We start from the raw sequence: 22,871 nt of genomic DNA on the forward strand, positions 1-22,871 counted from the left end.
CGGAAGGCCCTCCCTCTCCAAACTTCTGCTGTATGCCGCCATGCATTGCGCGAGCTCTACTCCAAGCCCTTCGTATAGCCCGGGGACGTAAGCATTGTTTTTCGGAGCTGGCCTCGACATCGGAGAAACGGGAGAAATCTAGCTTGGAAAAGCAGCTATACGACCTTGCCTATTTGTTTTTATGTATAGCGGAACACACGTTTGATAACCGTGAATGTTGTCAAGTAATAATCCACAAGTTCCCGCACCTGTTGCAAATCTTTCCCAGAGGGGCAAGGCCACACGAATCATAAACTGTCTAGAGCTAGCAGCAAAGGACCCTCGCTTGAGGGACGTGAGAAATCCTTACTCACTATAGCCCGACTTATGTATTGGCACATGTTAGTTTGGGGTCCCCAACTTGGTCTGGTGGACCTACATGGGGACGCGGTCAAACTCGGTGAGGCAAAAAGTTTCTTTTCCTCCTGATTGACTACGTGTGAGGGTCGTGGTATTCGTACGTTGTGGGCCGGCCATCGTACCTAAGTACTAAGCAGCTACTTTGTACTTGTACGATCGTAGATTATCAAGATGATCAGCCGGGGAAATCCTGGCAGGGCTATCCCGGGCACAAAACTGCAATCGAACTGCCCCTTTGGATCTCTCAACCCAAAGGGATGAATAAGCTTTTATTGAATGAGTACGTACGCAATTAAGAATACACGGTAAATTCAAAATGTAAGCTTCATGAGCCAAGAGTAATTACAAAGAGAAGGTAAAATCTCGCATGGAGAGCTGGAAGGGCACCATTTGAACAGTTAATTGCTGGTTTGGCTGATCAATGTGCCGACTGCTGGGTAGATTGATAGTGCCATCTCAGGAATGTCAGGTTTATGGTGCTACCAACCTGCAGCCGACCTGCAGCTAACCTGCAGCCTGTCCATCTTTGGTCGGACGACCATCAGACTAACAATCACAAGAGGACACGAATCGCGACTCGGGGTCGGACACGGAAGAACCAAGCCCCATTGGCTTGAAAAGCCAGACCAGGCTATGGGGCTTATATAGTACGCCCACCCCACCCGCTCCAAGACTCCAAGTCTAGTCTGTGACTGTGACTGATTCCAATAAATCAGCCGGAAAGAAATGAAAAAGAATGCGAGTAGTAAACCCACATACGAGCTATTTTGTTCTCTGGCTTTTTCTCATTGCGTAAACTCGTATTGTAGCCCTCGAAACAATTCGACGGTCTCGAAACTAGCTAAGCCCAATAGGTGGGATGTTTTATACGAATTCCATACCTTAATCGGTGTTTTCAAATGCCTTCATCTCCAAGTGTTTGGATTGATTACCCCAACTGATAAGGTTCACTGAGGGAGATGAGAAAATCATCCGTAAACAAGGTTCAATCCCTTCAGATGGTATTACAGAATAAGACGATTCTTTTTTACTTTACCAAGTCTCGCCAGGTTGGACGAACAAGGGTCCATTGACTGTTATCCCTGCATAGGAGGCGTGTAGTTATCTACCCCGTACAAGTCGCTAAATACCTCGTAAATGGATTCTTTACAGTGCTATTATCCAAGATACAGATGTGGCAAACTACAACACGGCAACTTGCTCGACCTATATCACTGGACCGTTTGCAACGCAGAAATGAATGCGCAAGCTTGCTATGAGATGGAAATTTGACTGATTTATTTGGTGTATATATGTATATATGCACTTCCTCATCAAAATATGTGCTCGCACATGCGTTATTTTTGCCTTGCAAATCGCGCAGATGTCGACAGCGTTTGCAGGGTTATGTGGTGCCAGTAGTGAAAAATTTTGCGCCTTGGTGGAGTTTGTCTTTTGGATAGTGGCACTGTAAACATGTTCATCTACGTGCAAGATTTCAAAGATGGGGTACAAGTATAATACACGAATCGTAAAGTCTTCGGCAGTTGGCTTTTTTTTTTCTTCTCCAGCACAGCGCAGATGTCATCCCACATACTCGCTTTTCCCTTTCCATCTGGCCCTGCGTCTGCAATTTTTATCGGCCATTGCCGTTTCATCTGGAGTACTCTAACAATAGGGAAGGGAAATATGCTGAATTCCACTCATTTGCATGTATTTGGCGTTCCAGAAAACGTCGGCTTCGGTTCCACGGTGGTGATCTGGACTTGTCCCCCGAAATGGACCAGAATACGATGGTAGTCTCTTTTACATTATTCGCGAGAGTGCGAACAGCGGTTTCTGCACGAAAAATCGCCGTCATTTGATCAATCAAAGCACAGGGGTTGTACTCCGTACTTTACGTCTGGATTGTCGCGAGACCGGACACCTGACATAGAGCTTCCTCTCCGCTGGCTTCTTGACTCGGGATGTGTCCCTCAAAGAGCCGACCTTGGAGTTATACACTTTGCGTACAGGTGCAAGTTTGTCGTTGGCATGTGGTAGTCTTTTGTTCTCGGCCGGTGAAAGCATGTTCGCGAAGAAAACAAGCAGCTTCAGTTGTCCAAAGACTGTCAATCCAAATGGTAGTGTACGCTGATTGGTTTTGCCCGGTTTATCAAAGACTCAAAGTTACAAAGGGTTGATCGGCTCTTTTCTTTTCATTCTGAACAGCTCCCGAATGTCTGCGCTCATATACCTAGATTGAAATCTCTCAAAATGTCAAGTTCCAAGACCGATCCGCCCTTGCGAGTCTTGACTCCAAGGCTGGCGGAATCGCGTCCAAACATTCCCTCGTCAGTCGACCGCAAAACAGGATCAGCCGAGACGGTTGATACAGTGTCTCATGAAGGCCCACCAAGTCCCCACGGACGTGGAGCGGCCTTTTGGGTTGTCTTTGCCAGCTTATCCCTCATGGCTTTGCTGAGCGCAATGGAAGGCGGCATCATGTCCACGGCCCTCCCATCCATCTCGCGAGCTGTCAATGCCGAAGGCAACTACGTCTTGATTGTCAACGTATACGTTCTCGCTAGGTATGTCTCGCCGTGTTGATGAAAATGCACGTGTAGGGGGGCAGCCAAAGGCTGGTCCGTGATGACATCGACCGCCGCGAGGTATACGTGATCTTGCTGCTAACCCCACGCGAGTTTCCAGCGCGGCTGTCCAGCCTCTGTACGGCCAGGTGGCTGACCTATGGGGCACAAGGTGGCCAATGCTGTCTTCCATCACCATCTTCGCCACCGGATCGGCAATGTGCGGTGCCGCCAACGATATAGCTACTCTTATTGGCGGGCGGACAATTCAAGGTTTCGGCGTCGCCGGCATCAACATTCTCGCAGAGGTTATCCTCTCTGATCTTTTGCCCATGCGCCTGCGGGAACGTGACCAGTTCATGGGCTTCATTTTCCTTTTTACCGTACTCGGGTCCCTGCTTGGACCATTCCTGGGTGGGATCATTATTGGTGGAGCATCCTGGCGGTGGATATTTCTCCTGAACCTGCCGTTTTGTGGATTCTGCCTTGGTCTTCTTTTCATTTCCCTCAAGCCCGCCAAGGCCCGAAGCAACGACGATAGGACACCGCTGCAAAAGGTCAAGAGTATCAAGTACGACGTCGGCATCATCCTCCTGTGCGCATCCGTTACGTCCGTTTTATACGTCATGGCATACGGCGGCAGCGGGGCAGAATACCCGTGGTCGCATCCCATTATCATCACGGCCTTGGTGCTCGGTCTCTTGGGTCACGTCTTATTCATCGCCTTCGAGGTGTCACCCTGGTGCCATAACCCTGTGTTGCCAATGCCCCAAAACAGAACGTCCATCGCCGCCTATGTGCTCGAGGTCCTGCAAACCCTGGTGTCATGTGGCACGCTTTATTTTCTACCACTGTATTTCCAGTCTACACTTGCTGTTTCCCCACAAACCTCTGGAGTCCTACTTCTACCCTTTTCAATTTCGTTTTGCATCTCTCCCGCGTTAGGTGGTGGTCTGGCCAACAACTCGGGAAGGTTCCGATCTTTCCATGTTATCAGTTTCATCCTCATGACCATTACAATGGGCATTTTTACTTTGCTTGGCCACGACACACCCCTAAGTGCAACTGCCATTATTGGAATAATGGCCGGTATCAGTGTGGGCCTTCCCAGCGCCTCCATCCTGGCGGTGATTCGGACCGCTCTGCCCAACTCGCTCGAAACAGCAAACTCCGCATTCGCGTTGATCAGAAGCATCTCGACTGCCTTTGCTTTCTCGATCCCGGCTGCAGTCTTCAACAACCGGTTTGACCAACTACTTGCTGCATCGACTTTGGACAGCAGCGTTAGGGAAAATCTTCAGCTCGGCAAGGCGTATCAGCAAGCCTCGTCAGACATGTTCAATACCCAAGCCGAGGTAGTTGGCATTTACGAGCTGAGCCTAAAGCTTGTCTGGCAGATCCTCATTGGCGTGGCTGCTGTCGGCATTGCTGCGTCTTTGGTGGAGAAAAATCTAGAGTTCCACCCAGATGCGACAACGGATGAAGAGTTTGGGTTGGAGGAGAGTAAGGGCAGGCCATCTAATAAAAGCGAGGTAAGAATGTCTGGCATGAATACCTAGATACGAACCCAAGTCCTGTCATCCATGAGAGATGGGAGAAGAGAAGGTTTCCTACAGCGCGTAGCCTTTTTAGTTAGATAGCAATGCCCATTCAAAACGGTCTTTACATTCTTGTTCTGTGATCGAGTAGTGCTTAATCGCCAGTCAATTTACTCTTTCTAATCTTGAGCTGTTTGATTTGTATCATTTTCTATGTGATTGTCAGCCTTCCACCATGTACGCGCCTGGCCTCCATTTCTTTTATATACCCCCTCCAAATTTGACCCACTCGCAATAACCACAAGACGAGAGGACATTAATTATTCTTCGAAGCCGAAGGAGTCGGACGCGAAGGACAATTTGGGATATGGCCTTTCAAAGCCGAGTTTCCCGCAAAAGGTTCAAAGCAATGCGGGCAATTGACAATCTTGGGCTTCGGTTTGATAATTTCCTTCAAGCCCCGCGCTTTAATTGAGGACAAAATTTGCAACGGGTAGTCCAAGTCTCGGGCCGCGACCTCTGTCGCAACGGGGGCGGCGTTAGCCCCGATGACGACCAGGGCCAGAATTTGAACAAGGCCTAGAGGTTGCATCTTGATAGTATATACTAATAACTAGCGATAAAGATAGAGAGGCGGGATCAAGCTTTCTCAGGGTTGGCTGGGTGATTAGGTGCATTTAGTAAGACAGCTAGCTACCTGGCTTATTTATGGTAACAATCGCAACCTCCAAGCTTTTTATTTATCCTGTGAAATCCAAATAATATCACAATTCGCTCTGCAAGCGTACTGATATTTACTCTCTTACAAAAATAGCACTGACTTTTTTTCTATTTCTATTTTCGGCGATTGGCGCAGTCAACAAATCACTCAGGGCATAAAAAAGCTTTCTCAAATTCATATTTTTTTTCAGTGATGTAGGCAAAAATCATGCAAACGACAAACTAGTTCTAATAGTAGGAATCAAATAAGCGTGCGGGACGGTTTGGACTGGCCGGTGAAAGATACAAATCTACTGATGAAAATCTTGTTGTAACTTTATTAGCTGTACTTCAACCCGGCCTTTTTAAGCTTCGAAAAAAGGCACATCTAACATAACCCGATAAGACGAGCACTGGGCCCAGCAAAGTGCCGCAATGGGGAGCCCAGCTGAACTGGCTCGTAGCATACTGCTGAGTCAGCTGGATTGATAAAGCAAAAACTCAATCACGGCGTGTTGCAAGATTGACTCGCGGGGACGACCCGACGGGTATGCGTGAAGTGGAATTCGCAAGGAATCAGCGTGGAGAAGGTCCATGGTCATCATGACCTTGCAACCGAGCTTGGTCAAATCTTGCACAAATTAGCGAAGGACAAAAGAGAATCAGCCACCCAAGGCAGCTATGGAGCTGCCACAAGGGAGAGAGTTTTTTGTCAAAGTGCAGTTAGAAGAGGCACAGTGGTAAATCACATCTGATGTTGCAACATTCGCAATCGAAACTGTCAAATATTTCACAAGGCTTTGGCGGCAAATCCTAAATCTAGAGAGGATGAACTTTCCTCGGGCGTCTTTACAACCATACCCCTGAATGGAATTGCGGGTACTCACACCCCTCGTGAATTACGCATTACTAATAGGTATCCAGAATTATAAATCTTGGAGAAAGTTGAATTGGACTTCACAATTACATCCTGGTGCAAAGGTTGATTCAAGATTCTGCTTCATTCAAAAAAGTCAGACAAGATGTAGACATCACCAATCGGTACAGTTGCGTGAAGCAGAGAGTATTATAAACACAAACTCACGCCAGTTGTCTGGTGAACAGGGCAATGAAGGTTTGCTGACTGACCACAAGGCAAGGCTCAGATTCACCCGGGTTCCGAAGTGCTTGGCTGATCCGAGCGAGTATTTTGCTTGGCAGGGAGGCGGTCTGACTTGCAGGTCTGGCAAAAGTCATTCCAGGGTCGACCATCACGAATCAAGGTCTAGGGCCCGTGTCAAAACTTGAAGGGCGAATTGGGTTATTTATATCCCAGCTTCCACCAATGCAAGAGTCATAGGGGCGACAAACCAGGGTAGCCACGCCAAATTTCAACTTCTGGACACGTACCTACTCGGCTATTATAGCAGGAGCTGCCCGGACCTTGCAATAAACTACAATGAGCTGCATCAAATTGTACTGGATTGCATTGAACTCTCTCAATGCTAGCGGCGTTATCCATACGAATCAGTAGTACTAATTTTGAACTTTGTACACATACGTTTCTGCGACGCTATTGTCTTTCCTGGGGAAATTTTCGGCGTGTAATTCCCCTACAAGCGTTGGTCAAGCTCGCAACATGTCTGAGATGTCGATACTGCAAAGAAGGTGAGCGTTAATTGTAGATTGACTGACTTCCAGTAGAATATAGCTGCTGTGCAATGGGGGCTTCCCGGTAGATAAAGAGTAATTTAATAACTTACCACGAATCGCTTGGTAAAATCCTGTTGAAGTGAATGTACATAAACCAAGTTGACCACTTTGTTGGTTGTTGCCTTCGAGCTCCTCTTTGTTGACCATTAAGAAATATCCGAAATTCCCAATAACAGGTTTTGTACCGTCACACACTTTTTTTTTAATTGATTGTCTATCAGCTAGTAAAATGCACTCTCATCTTCTCTTCTTCTTAATTCCTGCTGCTGTACTTGGCGAAGTTTTCAGTGCTGGCGTGGCAGCGACCGGTCCACTATGCTGCACCAACGGTATCCCGGACGACAGTCAAACATGCAAAAAATTGGGGTTGAACTCTTACGCGGTAATACCCACCTTTTCTTTCACGTCAGAAACGCCAGAGAAGAATAAAGAACTGACTTTCTTTTCTATGCAGTGCGAATCTGTCAGGAGGAATGACGAAAAGGCTCACCCCGAAGATCCGGGCAGAAAAAATGGGTGTGATAACAAATTACTTGAAGGCCTGTTTCCCTTCGGACGTGACGTCAAAGCAGTTGTCCCGCGCTCTACAAATACAGTCGAGCTTGGGCCGACTTCTAAAGGAAATACCATGTTCGCATTTATTGGATGCGCAGCGTAGCTTCAAACTGTGGGGAAAAAAAAAAGCTGGGTAGAGTGTGGCGGTGTTGAATGTGTCAACCATTGTGGTTCCTGACAGGGAATAGGTGCAGTCGTGACGTGAAGGGAGATAATTGAGACTTGGCTGGGAAAGAAGCCAGGGTTGATGAAATAAAAGAGACAGGCTAGAAATTAGTAAATATAACTCCATCTCTCGTTTGGTGGGTCACTTCAAACGGTGGCGTAGAGGAGACGAGGGTCCGATCTTGTCTCCCTATGTCGACTTCAAGGAGTAGGACACGGTATTCAAGCAAACCGGATACGGCGAGATGGAAACCGCCGTCTCGCATCTCCTGAAGCGGCCTTCCCATTCAACCTTCACAGTTTGTAGATGAAGATTTGAGAAGCGAGAATCGGACAGCGAATTTCAGAATGTCAAATGAGTTTGAAAGAGCGTCAGGGAGTTGGTCAGATTATTGCTTATCATTCATTCATGTACACTAGCGGTTCTAAAGGTCTTCTCAATGGGAATTCTGATGAACCGCGGATACTCTCACAACACTGTCAAGGCCCAAGGAACTTGGCTCGACCAGAGCTCGCTTATGCAGCTTCGACATATCGCTCCGCTAATTTCCCTGTCCGTTTCTAACAGAGGCACGGTCCGTATTGTCTCGAGGAAGCCGCGCAGCCACGAAGGAGTCTATCTCCACCTTCACCGAGAGGCCGCCAGCTAGCCCGAGTGCGAATACACCGCTATTTTTTGGCTGATTCAACTGAGAAGGCTCCAGACCAAAGGCGAGCGGTCAGGAAGAGTCTCATCAACCGCTTGCGCAGGCCGGCGAATGCGACCCGAAGTTCGTCGACAACCGACATCGCCTTTTGCCACCACATCAGGGTGGCGTACTATTGCAATGAAGCATGGCCTGGTGCCGGGGCGGGATGGTTCACGGTGTGGCTTTAACAAGCTGTCTATATCCTCGGTCTCAGCCACGAGGTCATTCCCAATGCCGCGTTCGGCAGATCCATCTTGAAATGGCTGCTGCAAGATATTATCGTGCAGTGGATCATGCCCCGCTGTACGCCTCGCGAACCCGAGGACGATGTGCACCTCATGTCTGCCAAAGCTCGAAAATAGAGACACCCCGGCCCGGCCCACCAGCCCGCGGGATCTGCGCGTGGACCCGGGGTGGCCCACGGGTTTTCTTGGCGGGTTGATGGGGGCCCACGGGCCGCCAAGAAAGCCCGCGCCCAAACCGTGGGCCGGGCCCGGGCCCCTCTCACAAATGTATTAACCCACCACGGGCATCCCGCTCCACCTACTTGGGCCCACGCGGGCCCCCGTGGGTGGGTTTTGGCGTCCCTTATGTGCACCGCAGCAACTTGGTATACCGTCATGTCTGCCAAGTAACCCTTCGACTAAAATCTTCCGTGAGGCGCACGCGGTTATCTAGAATGGCACCGGCACATTCTTTTATAAGTTCGCACACCAACATGAAGCCGACTACCTTTGGAGTACTGCAGATGAATGAGTGGTTGTCAGTTTTATATCGCTACATTAGTGTGGAGAGTTATCATCGGTACATCACATTGCAAAACATCACAACGCCTTCCTCCACTCAATATCCTCAGACACGTCCTTTCCAGTCATGAATGAGATGCTCCGCGCGAGTATGACCTTGAACACCTCCATCTCCTTCTCGTCCCTCGGGCCGTAGATCATGAGGTAGGTGTCGGCCACGCCAAACTTGTTCCTGAACCAGGACGTCTTGGGGACCGACAGCCTGTGACGTTCTCCCCAGTTCTTTTGTATAACCTGGCGCGCGTCGGCTGGAGACAGGTAGAGGTGGATGGAAAGGTCGGTGTGCATGTGCCCAACCTCGCCACGAGCGACCCGCGCGGTTTCCGGGACCGACGACTCCTGGCTTTGCAGCAAGTCTGCAGACACGAAGAGAGCGTCGTGGTGGCGTTCGTACAAGGACTTTTTCATCTCCAATAGCTCCGGGTGCTGCTTGACGGCGTTGTCGAAGAGGTTTTGCATGTACTGGGGCGACCGATGTCAGTTACGACAGGCAACTACCCGATTAACCTTTTTTTTTTTTTTCTTTTTTTTTTTACTTCTCACTTACCACCCGCATTCTCTCGGGAGCATGTTGCGACATTTGTCGGTGAGGCGCGATACCTCCCAGGATGGCGCGCTCTCCGCGACGAACAGGGAGCTGTTTGACAACCTCGGGAGCTCCGTTCTCCGGGTAATCAGCCACAGAGGTTACTCTGGACTTGCTCATGGCAAACGGCCTGATAAACAATGTCACGATGGCCCATCCTTTCAGATTGTACGGGAGGCCACCCGGACCGAGAGCGAGAAAGCTCTGGTAGTCTCGGTAGCACCAGCCCAGGAGTGCCGCCAGCAGACCGGCACCTACTGTCCCCGTTACAAGACCTCGATTCCCGGGGGATTGGATGCTCGCAACCAGGGACATGACGCGTTCTTCAGCGGATGGCATGCTGTCGAGTTTGACGATAAAGCTGGGGGCTAGTCGGATAACCTTGTGTGGAATGCGACAGACGTGACAGTCACAAAATTGTGATGGGAGTGGCTTGAAACTTTACGGTTAATCGAGGGGGCGGATGACAGGGAGGATGGCGTGACAATGACAGTCGTCCGATATTCTCAGGCGGAATTGCCTGTCTGGTCAGGGCGTTGCGTAGTACGGTAGTGCATAACTTAGTGGAGATTGGCGCTGAGCAATGTACCGCCAACAGCTTCGTGGCGTAAATCCGAGCCAATCATATTGGCCCTTGCTGATCTTGGTTCGTCAGGGCCCACCTTTGTCTTTTTCCTCTCGTTTCCCCACCATGTGTCCCCGGACACCGCCTAACTTTCTCGCGGCTCCAGGTACTGACTTGCAGCGATTTTGGCCGTCAAGTACACATCGAGAGCGTCGGCCCAAAAGTGGCTTACCACGCCACACAACCAAATGATGAGAAACACGGTCCCACCACGCCTTGCGGCAGGAGCAATGCGTCATCACAACCCCACACTGCGTCGCGCGGCGGGTTGATCCGTTTCGTTTCCCAAGCCGATGGCAAGACATACTATGGTCTTGCCGACCAACACCTCCGCGAGGCCGAGACTCTATCGGCCGGCCATCCCTTTGGCAGCGATGCAAGACCCACCGGTGTCCGCCAGCCCATCTCCCAGCTGTTGAGTCCCCTCGCCCGCGATGACTGCCGAGGAATTGTCTGCATCGGTCTCAACTACAGGGATCACGCCGAGGAGGCCAAGATGGCAATTCCCACCGTGCCTGTTGTCTTGTAGAGCTTTATCCCGCCCAGTTGGACCCTGCATCGTCGATGACCAAAGTGGTGACCGTATTTGTTTGTCGAGATAGTTACAAGCCCGTGACGGCCCTGGCAGGACCTAATGATGATCTGATCATTCCCCGCGCCTCGTGGGAGAAGGGGGCTTTGGATTATGAGGCAGAGCTGGCAAGTTTTTTGCTGAACCTTCCACCCCTCGGATGGTTCGACCAAACTCAGCTGACATTTCCAACAAAAGGTCATCGTGATCGGCAAGGAAGCCTCCAGGGTCTCCGAGGCACAAGCGCTCGACTATGTCTATGGATACACTGTGCGTTCCCCATCCAGACTCTGGGTGCCTTGACATTCATGCTCACACCTTCTTCAATTACCCACAGGTCGGAAACGACTTTTCCAACCGGACCTGGCAGCTCGACAAGACGCTGAGCGGCGGGCAGTGGTGCTTTTCCAAGAGCTTCGACGCCTCGGCTCCCATCGGGCCTGCCATCGTCTCCAAGGAGGCGCTGGGCGATGCGGCAAATCTGTCCATCCGTGCCAACCTCAACGGGGAGACGATGCAGGACAGCAACACGGGCCAGATGATCTTTGGCGCCGCCAAACTCGTGTCGTTCCTCAGTCAGGCCATGACGCTGCTGCCGGGCACACTGATCTTCACGGGGACTCCGGCGGGTGTCGGACTTGGAAGGTCGCCTCAGGTGGTGGTCAAGGAGGGGGACGTAACGTTGCGTACCCCCTGTTCGGCACCCCCCCTGTTCGGCACCCTGAAAATCTAACAACGAAATGCCTACTTTTATAAACTGATTTAAATATAAAATTATCAACGGACAAAAATACAATCGTTTTCACGCTTCTCCGGTTCATTAACCTCTTCTTCATCAGCTAAAGGTTCCAAATTTTCTATATCATTTTCCTGCAATCCAATAATGTTCTGTTTGTTAACCAAAAGCTCGTTTGGATCCGGAACCACCCTCCTCCTTTTAACCGGCCGTATTGCCTCCAGTTGTGCTTCCAATAAGCTGATTTTTTGCTGGGCGCTAGCCAAAAGGGTATCTTTGGCTTCGAAGCTTTTTTGGACTTTTGCAAATAAAAGACGTGAAGTAGCGTTGGTTTTGTTGGATTGGGAAAGTTTTTGCAGTTGAAGTCGGATATCTCGGGTCGTTTTAGGGGTTTTCCAAATAAGTAAAGACGGGTCGTTAATTTTTTGGGCTGGGCTTTCCGGTGTTTTATCCCTTTGCAAACCGTTGTTTTTATCTTTTATAACGTTGGCGTTGCTATTTTCTAACAAAAAAGGGCTTAAAAGTGGTTTAACCAAGTTTACCGGCCATAACCCCGTTGTACGCCAACCAGATTGAATGGTTTTTGCTATAAATGCTTTTAATCTGGCTTTTCGATAACAAAGTAGGAAATTTCGTTTTCCAATAACTGTTGAACAGCAAAATTGGCTCACAAATCCAAGTTGACGTCGATAAGCTTCTTTTAACGGCCCAAAAACCGATAGATCCAATGGTTGAAGAACGTGTGACGAATGAGGGGGTAAATATAGGAGTTGAATATTATTTTGCAAGCAAAGAAGCATAAATTCGTCCGTTATATGTGATCCATGGCCATCCAAAACTAATAACCGCTTTTCAGGGGTTAAAGGTTGGGTATACGGAATAAACACCTTTTTTAACCATTCGATAGCCGTTTGGTTATTTGTCCACCCGTTTTCGGTTGCATGAAATTGCCAATTATCGAAAGGGCTTAAATCCGTGGGAAACCATTGTTGTTGTACGTTTTTTCCCTTAAATATAACGAGGGGAGGGAGGGCAACGCCCGTAGCCGATATACATTCGATTATAGTCGTCCAACCACGCGTTCCGGGCTCTTTTCGTTGCAACGGCCGGATCCCGTTAAGCCCTAATACTAGGCCATTAGATCCTTTGCCTTCCATTATACCGGTTTCGTCCATATTCCAACGGTTTTCCGGTTTAATAGCGTTAATAACCGGGTTCGTAATATAAAGCCACCAAGATTTAATTACCTCCGTAGTAGCGCCATTAACCCGGGCGTTATCTATTCGACGGGGCCTTTGGGTTTTAAGGATTGGATAACGAGCCAAAAAACGAGTTATCCAACGTTTTCCAAGGCCTTTTGTCTCTCCGGCGGCTTGAAGAATTCGTTCGGCAAAAAAGCGTAATTCTTGATGCGTTGGCGGAAGCCCTAAAGCTGTTTGGGTAAGTACCCAATCAGCCAAATGCTTTTCCTGTTCCGTGGAAAGCCTTTGAAAAGGGCTTTGTGCTTTTTTATAAGGTTGAGAACCTTTAAGTCGACTTTGAAGTGTAGACCTAGGTATTCCCCATTTTCGGGAGGTTTTTGCAATTGGATTGCCATTATTGACGTCGTTAATTGCAGATATAAGCTGTTTTTCAGTATATTGCTTCATTGGAAAATGGAGAATTAAAATCAGAAAAAAGTAAATCCAAAAGTGACAGATTCATCGAGATATTTATAATAGAAGTTGGAGGATAAAAATAAAAGTGTTGTTATTTTTGGGTGCCGAACAGGGGGGGTGCCGAACAGGGGGTACGCAACGTTATCAATCTTCCCTTTTCTTTTCCTTTTTTGGCAATAGAAATTTCATGCCTGCACGCGAAAGTACGTAATTACCTTGACCATCACCCCTGTAAACCTTTGTGGTTTGATTTTCATTTCGCTAGGCGCTTTATATTGTTAAACGAAATCCACTGTTAAAGGTCCAATTTCGAGGTTATTTAGTAGGTTGTGGATGCTATACAAAACGTCTCCTCGAAATACACCACGTTGGTTCTAGCATGCTTGTTTGGCCTGTCTGCCCTCTGCAGTAGCAGTTGTTCGTTGTAAGCCTTGCATCGTTCTAAATGCTCCAAATTCTGGTTTAGCACCCGCCCCTCGAATTCCATCAACATTCCAAGGCTGGAAGAAGAAGAGATTCTGATCAAGTCGATGAATCACAACTTCTATGGACGCCAGTGAACCCGTTGGCCGCGGGCGGCTGGTACACCCACATAACATGTATCGTACATGTACATCGTTTTACTCTCGAGTGACAGCGAAGGGCGTTGTTGTTTTTGTTTCGAGATCTATGATCTGATAGCGTAACTTTTTGGATGAGGCGACATTGCGGGGGTGTTTCTTGACCTGGTATTCAAGAGAACATATCAATTAAAAGATTGCAAACTGAACTACCAATATGCAGACAACTGTGTATAGGTAGCCTTATGCTTCGGCCATACAGGCTGCAAAAGGCTCGACTACATGAGCAACCCGAGGATGGCGATAGGCTTGCTGCGTGACCACAAGGGCTGGACTATCGAGCCGCCAGTTGCAGGTCCACACAGCAGGTATCTGTGCTGAATAAGGTAGGTGCTTTTTTAGTGGAATTTTCGGTCAAGTTGAACACGAGGATGACGACGTGCAAAAAAGCTGGCAAGTAACATTCAAAGAGGTCACTTGATTGGATTCAGATGAAAAGGCTTTAGGTCTCCGGTCGGCGGTCGCCTTTGTTGTGATGTGTGCGTTGCACTTTGTGCGTTATGCTTTGGGGGTTGGGAATAGCTTATTATAACGGCAGGCTAACCGACCTTTGTGCAAAACGTTTCACTTTTCGTTGCAACTTTCGGTCCACAAGTCCAACACTGAGTGAGTTGTATATGGGTGGACTTCGGCTAGGGATAATTTTCAGAACGTATTTGCGCGGTGTCGTTACTGGGTGGGGACAAACATGAGGATAAGTGCCTTATGGAAAGCGAAAAGTCTCGCTTCCATAGTATATCCCCGCCACAACATCATTCTTTGTTCTCTTTGGTGACCTCAACTTTAGACAACTTCTCCTTAAGCGCCTTCGTCTCAGCCTTCTTCAACCTCAAACTCATTTCAGCAGCCAGTTGCGCGTGATGCTCCTTGCTCATGGCCCTATCCCGCTCTGCTTCGGGGGACTGATCAAGGGTGCCGCAACAGCCGATGCAAGAGGAACAGGCTTCAAGACACCGGAGAACACACCCAGATACACCAGGGCGCAGCGGTGCTGGATTGTCTCCATGGGAATCTGCATGTGCATAAACGCAAAAAGACAAAAGGATGCGAGGTTAGAATCTCTATTCCCCAAATGTATGGTATAACAGTCAAAGCCGGTATCCAAAAGACTTACCATCCCCTTTCGAGGGGCGATTATTGGTATTGACCTGGGTATTATGGGCATGGCATAATCCAGCAAATACATTGTGTTACTGTCGCATCTAATTTGCACGCCTCTTCAGCTTTTGTCAAGGCGCGACCATGGCTCGTTTCCACGAATGCGTGAGTTGAGGGAGGTTCAACGGGGAGGATGGTCGTTGTTAAATTCGTTCCCTGGTGTCGGAAGTGCGAGGACAGCCTGTCCGACTGTGGAAATGATACAGAGGAGCTTGAGATACATCGGAGCAAGGGTTTTCTATTGAATTATTCAAAGAAGAGGAAATATAGGATTGTAATTATAGGCTAGAAAGAATAAGCAAAAGATGTACTGACAATGTACTCTAAGCTCATTGTTTAACAGGTGTAAAACACGATAATTAAAACGAGCAAGTTTGGGTGTGAGATTGTGGCATACGTGTGGTATTTCTATTTTAATGTACTAGTCTAGACCCCAGCTATATGTAAGTTATTAGAACTCAATTGTCTCCATAACATATAAAATATAGGTACCTGGGCATGTATGTTCATCCAATATAAAGCGGGATGAGGCTCAACCATAGTTAGGTGCTTGTGTGCAGCTATGCTGACCTGCGTTTTTCATCAATGTCTATTCTCAAGTCCCGGATTAATTAAACCTAGTCATTTAGGAGCACTCACATCTGACTTGACTGATGGGTATTTACTAGTATCCACTGGCAGGTCCACATAGCGATAGTCTGCACTGGGTACTTTTTGGATGCAGTGCTTGGCTAAATCAGACACGAGGTGTGGTAACAAGTAAAAGCGCCATAACAAAATAGCAAAGCAATGGTTACGCAATTGGATGTAACGAAACGACGTAGTGCGTGGTGCGGTGTGCGTTATAAATGTGGAAACTGGAAATAGTTTTATAACGCGTTTGTTTTGTGCAAAATTGGCTTATAGATTTCACACAAAGGGGGACAAATTTGCGTCGCGTTTGGCTGGGGACAAGTCCGAAAACGTGTTTCTGCGATGTTATTACTAGGTGGGTTACGGAATGGATACTAGTAAATGCCCGTCAGTCGGATGTGAGTGCTCGTTAGTGTAGCGCTTAGTTATTTATGATATGTGAGTCGTTCAGTCTGTAAAATTACCAGGTAATGTTAGGCCGACCCACGTTTTCGGCCAAAAAAGAAGGAAAAAAAACATCAAGTATTTGTGTTCTACCTAGTTATAGAGCCCATGGCGGCGCCATTGGTCTTTGTATCACACTTGGTCAATCCTGCGATTAATACTAAATCTGCACCGATTTTACACTTCACCAAGACGGCGACGCCGCTCTTCCACATTTTGGACTCAAATAGTTTCTTTCATACGTCCAGGTAGTTGGCCGTGTGCTCACGGACTTCTCCCAATTTTGAACTGTTTATAAAGTTGCCAGCCATCTGACCAGAGTCAAAGGCTCGACGGAACCCTATCATCTGAAATTTGGAAAACTCTAAGCAAAGCGCTTGGCTTGCGTCTATCTGCCGTGCCAAACATGTAATAAGACTTTCCATCAATTCCAAATGACGGAGGTCATCGCCACGGACATGAAAACTACTGTTGTTTTTCATTAGAGGAATATTTGATTGCGTCTAGACATCCAAATAATACTCTTGGAATCACGCTAGTAGCTGCACTAGAGCAGCTTTATCTCCAAGAGTATAGTTACCGATGCCGAGGTCAATCTCTGCATGTTCAGGAGCCCAAAGGGAACCGGAAGAATAAGGGATCTGGATCTACGGCTGGCGGGGTGTACCGTGTACGGGGCACAGAGAACAGGTCTTAATCCATCAGAAGTATAAATTTGCGTTTGGGAATTTGTCGAGTGACACGGCTTGACTTGTGATTTGGTTGCCGTTGCCTTTGCCTCAAGTGAGAGATGAAGATTAAGAATGAAGGAGCGACCCACATGTATGGAAGACTAAGTATACCACCACCGAGCTTCGTCCGTGGGTGGTTAGTCCTCAAATCGATCATGTCGTTGAAGAGAGTGTTTCCATAACAAGCCGGCAATGTAAACGTCGGTTAAGGGAATTTGGGTCGTCGCTTTAGCGGCATTTCCTTCTTTTTCGAGTCTTCAAGAAAATGGGCGAATGGTACTTGATCATTAAAAATACCGAGTACGGGTCTCCGCCCTGTGGGCTTGCAAGCGGAGCAAAGTGGCGGCGGACGACAGCGTCATCCGGGTCAGGCTCGTGGACGAAGACGTTAACGCCTCCCCCGAGTACCATGCCATCTCGTACGTCTGGGGCCGCTCGTGGCAAACGGCCGAGATCCTCTGCAAGGGCGCCGAGATCCAAGGAGGAGCAGATCAATCTCATGAAGGAAGCTTATGAGCACGCAGCGTCCGTCCTTGTCTGGCTCGGCAAAGACGACACAGGCCTGGATGGGATCGAGACTCCCATCAACGCCGCACATAAGATCATCCCAGAGGCCGTGGATGACCCCGCCCGGAACAGGGAGAGCGCTGCGACTGTGGCCCCCAATCTCAAAACGGCGTTGGAACTCGACTTGGCCCCGCTGTGGTCGCTGCTGCTGTGCCACAATTGGTTGGAGCGCAAGTGGGTCTTCCAGGAGGCCATCCGGGACCTGACCCCGGAGTGGCTCTCTTCCCTTTGGAAGGCCATGACGGGCGAGCGGGCCCGCCTGAGCGACCGCATCGACTTCGACTGGTCGGACCTGTTCAAACCATGGTCACCGGGATTGACACGTGGCTCAACTCGAGGACCCCGACGAGGGAGAGAGAGCGCGGTTGAGCGTCGTGGCCGCAAGCCGGACGATCGAGGGGAATCTCAACGGATTTGCGAGTATGCGCAGGCTCTCCTCCACTGCCGAGGGCAGACTTTGCATGTCACCGAGCGAGGCAAGGGTAGGCGTCGTGATCTGCGTCCTGCTCGTGTCCCAAGTTCTCCTTGTCATTGGACCCAAGAGGCATGGCATGTACGAGCTGACCGGACAGGCGTGCGTCAGTGGTATCATGGATGGCGAGGCTCGCTCTGGCCAGTACGACCAAGTGGACATCATGTTGGAATGATGTAGGGTAACGTACATCAGAGGCCAAACTACCAACTCACTCAAAGACTAGAATATCGTCAGAGACGTTCAGGGACACGGGGGGAATGGCGCAGTGGTTAAGCGCCATGGCTGTTACTTGAGTAACGTAGGTTCGAATCCTGCTCCCTCCACCTCCTCCCCGCTTACCCGTGGCAAGGATAACCCGGCTGGCTATCGACAACAACCACCCGCCTGTGCCGTCGAGCCCACACTTGTTGGGAACTTCGTCTCCATGGCTACAAACGACCGACAGCTCCGCTGTTTGGACACAGGCCCCTCTCGATGAAGAGCCGTCAACTGCCGTCAGACGAATCCTCCGTGCGCCTGAAGGCACGGGGTCGCGTCAGTGAACAAACCTGTAAGCAGGACCGGGCACGAACCCGGTCAGGCTCGATTCGCTTCTATGCCCTTGTTTTCCGCTGTGTAAATAGAGAAAATAGAAAGCGCGCCGAGATACCCCTCGGGAGGTTGCTAACGGCCGGCTAATGAGCCGGGCCGAGCCCGGCGTTAAATAATACTACTACTACTACTACTACTACTACTACGTTCAGGGACACCACGACGCAGATACCTTCCGAGACTTATGCCCTGCCAAACCCCACCCAAACCTGTCCTACCTCGTATTGGATCTGTGGAGGGTGGGCCGATTTCTGCCACCCACCCAAGGGTGGGCCGATTTCTGCCACCCACCCAACAACGGTCGGCTGTTGCATGAAGCTATCCCCAATGCAAACGCATATTATAGGCGGTCGCCGGTCCACAAATAGGGTTTAATTAGTTTAATCAGGCTATATAACCTTCTTCAATACTACTTTGCTTGTACCTTTCTATTTGTCACCACACCTTGTCTGACTTGGCCGAAAACTTGACCAAAAAAAAGCACGCAGTGCAGACACCCGCCATGTGGACCTGAAAATGGAGAGAAATGACCGCTGGGAACCAAAACTAGCCGCTTGATAATATAGCTCTAGTCAAGGCCTTGGAAGAATGCACTTTTATCGCTGTTGAACTTCGGAGATGAGACGGGGAAGTTTGCAAAATATCACATGCCCGAAAGCGCACGTGCCGCAGGCTTTGCCTATCGTATTACCCAGTGCAGACGGGTTGGTGGGACTTTCGATCTCATCCATTAACGTAGCTGATGAAAAATGCTATTTCAAACGGCGTTTCGAGAATCTACTCCCAAAAACGGCGGGAAGACTGAGGCCCGGGCCGAAGGAAAAGGGGCCGTGGCCGAGCGTATATGGTTACCACGGTCATGGAAACCCCCCCTTTCGGTACCCCGACGTGTCATCCAATAAAAGTAGCGTAAGGCACAGTTTGCCTGCCCATCCGCAAGATACAGACAGTCTACAGACTTCCATATGACGTATTCAACCACAACAAGAACAAAATAGATAATACCTTTCACTGGAAATGACGCTGCCAGTGTCATCTCAATTTGTTTCCACTGTTCGAGGTTCTGCTTCCTACATTACCACTGACTCTTAGCTTCCATTGGGTTTCAGAAAATAGGAAGGACATGAAATGACTTTCTATCAGTGATCCGAGAAGCCTTTATGCTCTACCTATGCTGGGGGTAATCCCGAAAGAAACAATGGATTGAAATCTAGAATCCTGCAAGTTGAAGTGTAACCTTTCTTCTGTTGTTAATGGCGCGATCAAGAACATACATAGTACGTAATATGCTGATTCTAGGCAAGTTCCTGCCACTTGGTGCAACCTTGATGCAACCGTGAGGGGCTTAACTGAACCTGCCAGGGGCAGGGTGTCATGCACGTGTAGAAGTCAAGCACGTGTAAAATTCATCTGAATATTTGCGACCATTTTGCATGACTGCACTTCTGCTCGGCAATTGCAGATACTTCCCAGGACAAGTCTTGATAGGCCTTTCGTAGATCGACCGATCAACAAAACGTTGTTACGGGTAAAAGTGGTATGTATTATTGTGCATGTTCTATGAAACCGTTTAAAGTCGAGCGTCTGAACGTCCTTCCGTATTATACCCGTAGGCCGTAGTTTGAGCCAGGTGATTCATCGCTCAATCGATGGATTGAACGCATAAACCTCTATCCACAGCAAAACTGTTTTTTTTTTCCTGAATATCTGCGCAGATATGCTGTCGCTTGCTGAGGTACAATAAAAGGAGAAGGGCGGGGAAAGAAAAAGAAAGCATGGAAAAAAGCTACCACGACAGGCCTCAAATCCTTGCACCATATGCTGTTGGCACAAGCATCGGAGGCGCTGCCAGTGTTGATTATGGCACAAGGATGTACCATCAAAGTTGTTTGGCTTGGTCAACGGTAGAACCCTGTGCCAACTGGACAAACAAGAGCGCAATAACATTTACTGTTTAGTAAGCAATAAACACAGCAAGCATCCATGTCAAAAGAGATTTTGATTGGCCATTAAAATCGTTATCAGGATTTCCGGGCAACCGGTCTCATAGTTGGGGGGTTCCTAAGCCTGACAAACAACAAGTTCGGGTCGGCCGGTCGGGTTCAACTTTCGTTTCGTGCTGCCGTGGCATGTGGGAATTGCGGTCATCACTTCAACGCACGTACCTTCTCAAATTTGCCTGATGCGGCTGCAACTTGAAAGGACAAAATTTTATTTCGATTCTCAAATAGGTTTGCTCCCAATTAGCTGGGAATATTGGTACATTTGATGGAAGCATACTAGTCAGATCGGTTGTCAACCCAATTGGGAACTTCAAGCTAGCCGAAGACAGCGTGACAAACATCAAACAAATTGGTCGTTCGGACGATGCCCGCACTCGATAGATTAATAATAAACGAGAACTGCGATGCTGAAAACTTACACGAGTCAATGCGAGCGTTACAAACGTAAAAGTTCTACTGTACCCTGCTAACTGCACTCTGCTCAATTGAAAGAAACAAAAATAGGAAAAAAAAAGTCAGTCCTGGATCATTTTTATTTTTTTGCCAGAGCCATGATGGTAGTTACACTCTGGGTGCAGGCCCAGAAAAAGCCAAGTAGCGTGAATTTTATACCTAATTAAGCTTATCGGGTAGCCTGTTCCTGAGGGTAAGGGTAATACGTTGAAGCAACTAAGCGTCGGACGGGTGACAGGGGGTCGCAACGGCTGGGATGAAGTTATTATTGGTCTCAAGTAAGCATTGAGGTTAACTAGAGTTTGATTGCTGCCAAAGAATATCCTGGAAGTAGGTAGATCTATTGACTTGGCGATGATCGCGTCCCTCAATATCCCATTGGTCCAAACGTAACCTTTAATCCGTTTTATCTGTATGGTCTGTAATTCTCAACTGATATTCTACAAATCACCGAAATCACTGCTCGGGACACCTTCCGAATGCAAACTTGGGTCCCCGTCGGTAGTGTTTCTCTAGGCGAGTGTCGTCACTGGTCAGTAGGGATGGGGGTCGCGGACCCCACCTGCCATCATCCCTGGCACCGGGCCCCAACCCTCGGATCGTGACAGCGAATTCTGGCAACCCCACAACGTTCGATGTCAAGCAGCAAGGCACTCGCGCAATCGACGAGCCTCCGAGGCGGTAAAGCCGATTGCGCTGAGATATCCATCGATGCCGCCGTACACGCGGCGTATGTGCGTGTCCAGTTCTCCAACGAGGCCCTGAGACGTGGTAGCAAAGCTCTGATCGAGTCCGTGGGCTTCCATGTACTTGCTGGTGTTCTCACGCTGTCCGACCAGGCCCTGGTCGGAAAAGTGATAGTCGTGGGCGATTGCGTCTCGAGGGACGTTCAAGGCCAGCAGGATAAGTATTGTGATCAAGCCCGTCCTGTCTTTACCGTGCACGCAATGTATCAATATTGGCGTCGACGTCGGAGGACCAACCAATGCCCGCAGTGCCTGGTGGTGACAAACGCTAGTTAGTGGATGTCGGGATTTTCTTTTGACATAACCTTGCCGATGGAATTAGAAATAAAAAACAATCCAGTTGTTTACCTCCAAAATCTGGGCTTTGCCATGGTCCAAAATGTCAATCAGAAACCCATTCATCCCGCGGTTTCGCAACAACTCGCGGCTTAGGATGCGTTTGGCTGCCATGTGGTTTCTCAAGACGTAGTAGAGGACAGAGAAGCGCCTACATAAATCACGCGTTAGACGGGTTAGTCAGACGACAAGTATCAACGGAACCGCGGTTGGATACATACAGCCAACTGACCCAGCCAAGCAGGTTGAGCAGATATTTCTTGGTGTCCTTGCCGATCAGGTCAACCATGTTGTAGCGAATGCCTTCGATATGAGAAGAAACATAGACTTTCCCCTCGACAAGTTGCGCCTGCTCCTGCGCAGTGGATCGCTCTGATCTAATCCAGCGACACAGGGGTGGTTTTGTTCAGCATTTGTAATGTGTTTGCTACCAACTGGACAGCGGATGCTCTACTCACTTAAGTCTCAAGTCCAGAATGGTGCGGATACCCAACTTATCCCTCAGAAGCTCGCGGTCGATTTGGGAGGCGTGTTCTGACTTGCTCAGCACATATTCAGCTTCCCCTAAATAGGAACGCTTGACACATACCGATAGCAGCGGAGCGATACAGAACGCCTTCCTTCAAGATCCTGAGTAGAAGCGTGAAAAGGTTAGAAAGACTCTCAGGAGGCTAGATTAGCGCAATTTCCATCTTACTTGCGACCGACCCAGTTGTTCACAGTTACGCCAACATCACGAAAGTTGGGTATATTGGGAACATAACTTGGTCGTTCTGGTCCCTTGGCGGGAAGCTCACGCGGGGTGGTCTGCATTCTGTGCCGGCCAGAAGCGTACAAGACAAGATT

The 22,871-nt window shown here is 48.8% G+C and overlaps 9 protein-coding genes and 1 pseudogene across 10 annotated transcripts; 5 read left to right on the plus strand and 5 right to left on the minus strand.

The window, feature by feature from the left end:
* Positions 1–2,634: 2,634 nt before the first annotated feature.
* MGG_05847 (uncharacterized protein) lies at positions 2,635–4,507 on the plus strand (the record flags this gene model as incomplete). Its single annotated transcript, XM_003711621.1, has 2 exons — positions 2,635–2,948; positions 3,070–4,507. 2 exons carry the CDS (start codon positions 2,635–2,637, stop codon positions 4,505–4,507), a joined length of 1,752 nt encoding a protein of 583 aa, XP_003711669.1.
* Positions 4,508–6,148: 1,641 nt separating this feature from the next.
* Positions 6,149–6,436, minus strand: MGG_16702 (uncharacterized protein; the record flags this gene model as incomplete). Its single annotated transcript, XM_003711622.1, has 2 exons — positions 6,149–6,155; positions 6,270–6,436. The coding sequence occupies 2 exons, from the start codon at positions 6,434–6,436 to the stop codon at positions 6,149–6,151; spliced, it is 174 nt and encodes a 57-aa protein (XP_003711670.1).
* Positions 6,437–7,106: 670 nt separating this feature from the next.
* Positions 7,107–7,535, plus strand: MGG_16703 (uncharacterized protein; the record flags this gene model as incomplete). The annotated part of the gene is made up of 2 exons (XM_003711623.1): positions 7,107–7,259; positions 7,332–7,535. 2 exons carry the CDS (start codon positions 7,107–7,109, stop codon positions 7,533–7,535), a joined length of 357 nt encoding a protein of 118 aa, XP_003711671.1.
* Positions 7,536–8,282: 747 nt separating this feature from the next.
* On the minus strand, positions 8,283–8,908 carry MGG_16704 (uncharacterized protein; the record flags this gene model as incomplete). Its single annotated transcript, XM_003711624.1, has 2 exons — positions 8,283–8,539; positions 8,605–8,908. 2 exons carry the CDS (start codon positions 8,906–8,908, stop codon positions 8,283–8,285), a joined length of 561 nt encoding a protein of 186 aa, XP_003711672.1.
* A 202-nt stretch (positions 8,909–9,110) lies between these two features.
* MGG_05849 (uncharacterized protein) lies at positions 9,111–10,017 on the minus strand (the record flags this gene model as incomplete). Its single annotated transcript, XM_003711625.1, has 2 exons — positions 9,111–9,554; positions 9,640–10,017. 2 exons carry the CDS (start codon positions 10,015–10,017, stop codon positions 9,111–9,113), a joined length of 822 nt encoding a protein of 273 aa, XP_003711673.1.
* A 401-nt stretch (positions 10,018–10,418) lies between these two features.
* On the plus strand, positions 10,419–12,224 carry MGG_05850 (fumarylacetoacetate hydrolase). The gene is made up of 3 exons (XM_003711626.1): positions 10,419–11,002; positions 11,073–11,144; positions 11,212–12,224. The coding sequence occupies exons 1-3, from the start codon at positions 10,868–10,870 to the stop codon at positions 11,605–11,607; spliced, it is 603 nt and encodes a 200-aa protein (XP_003711674.1). The 5' UTR covers positions 10,419–10,867; the 3' UTR covers positions 11,608–12,224.
* Positions 12,225–14,640: 2,416 nt separating this feature from the next.
* MGG_16705 (uncharacterized protein) lies at positions 14,641–15,074 on the minus strand (the record flags this gene model as incomplete). Its single annotated transcript, XM_003711627.1, has 2 exons — positions 14,641–14,790; positions 15,003–15,074. The coding sequence occupies 2 exons, from the start codon at positions 15,072–15,074 to the stop codon at positions 14,641–14,643; spliced, it is 222 nt and encodes a 73-aa protein (XP_003711675.1).
* A 2,045-nt stretch (positions 15,075–17,119) lies between these two features.
* Positions 17,120–18,374, plus strand: MGG_05852 (uncharacterized protein; the record flags this gene model as incomplete). Its single annotated transcript, XM_003711628.1, has 2 exons — positions 17,120–17,903; positions 18,199–18,374. The coding sequence occupies 2 exons, from the start codon at positions 17,120–17,122 to the stop codon at positions 18,372–18,374; spliced, it is 960 nt and encodes a 319-aa protein (XP_003711676.1).
* MGG_20132 lies at positions 18,148–18,219 on the plus strand (annotated as a pseudogene). The gene has a single exon. The product of its transcript is annotated as a tRNA-OTHER (tRNA).
* Positions 18,375–21,581: 3,207 nt separating the features above from the next.
* MGG_05853 (uncharacterized protein) lies at positions 21,582–22,838 on the minus strand (the record flags this gene model as incomplete). The annotated part of the gene is made up of 6 exons (XM_003711629.1): positions 21,582–21,941; positions 22,038–22,176; positions 22,247–22,402; positions 22,484–22,559; positions 22,615–22,655; positions 22,723–22,838. The coding sequence occupies 6 exons, from the start codon at positions 22,836–22,838 to the stop codon at positions 21,582–21,584; spliced, it is 888 nt and encodes a 295-aa protein (XP_003711677.1).
* Positions 22,839–22,871: the final 33 nt, after the last annotated feature.

This window comes from Pyricularia oryzae, chromosome 3, assembly GCF_000002495.2.
Source record: "Pyricularia oryzae 70-15 chromosome 3, whole genome shotgun sequence".
NCBI lineage: Eukaryota > Fungi > Ascomycota > Sordariomycetes > Magnaporthales > Pyriculariaceae > Pyricularia > Pyricularia oryzae.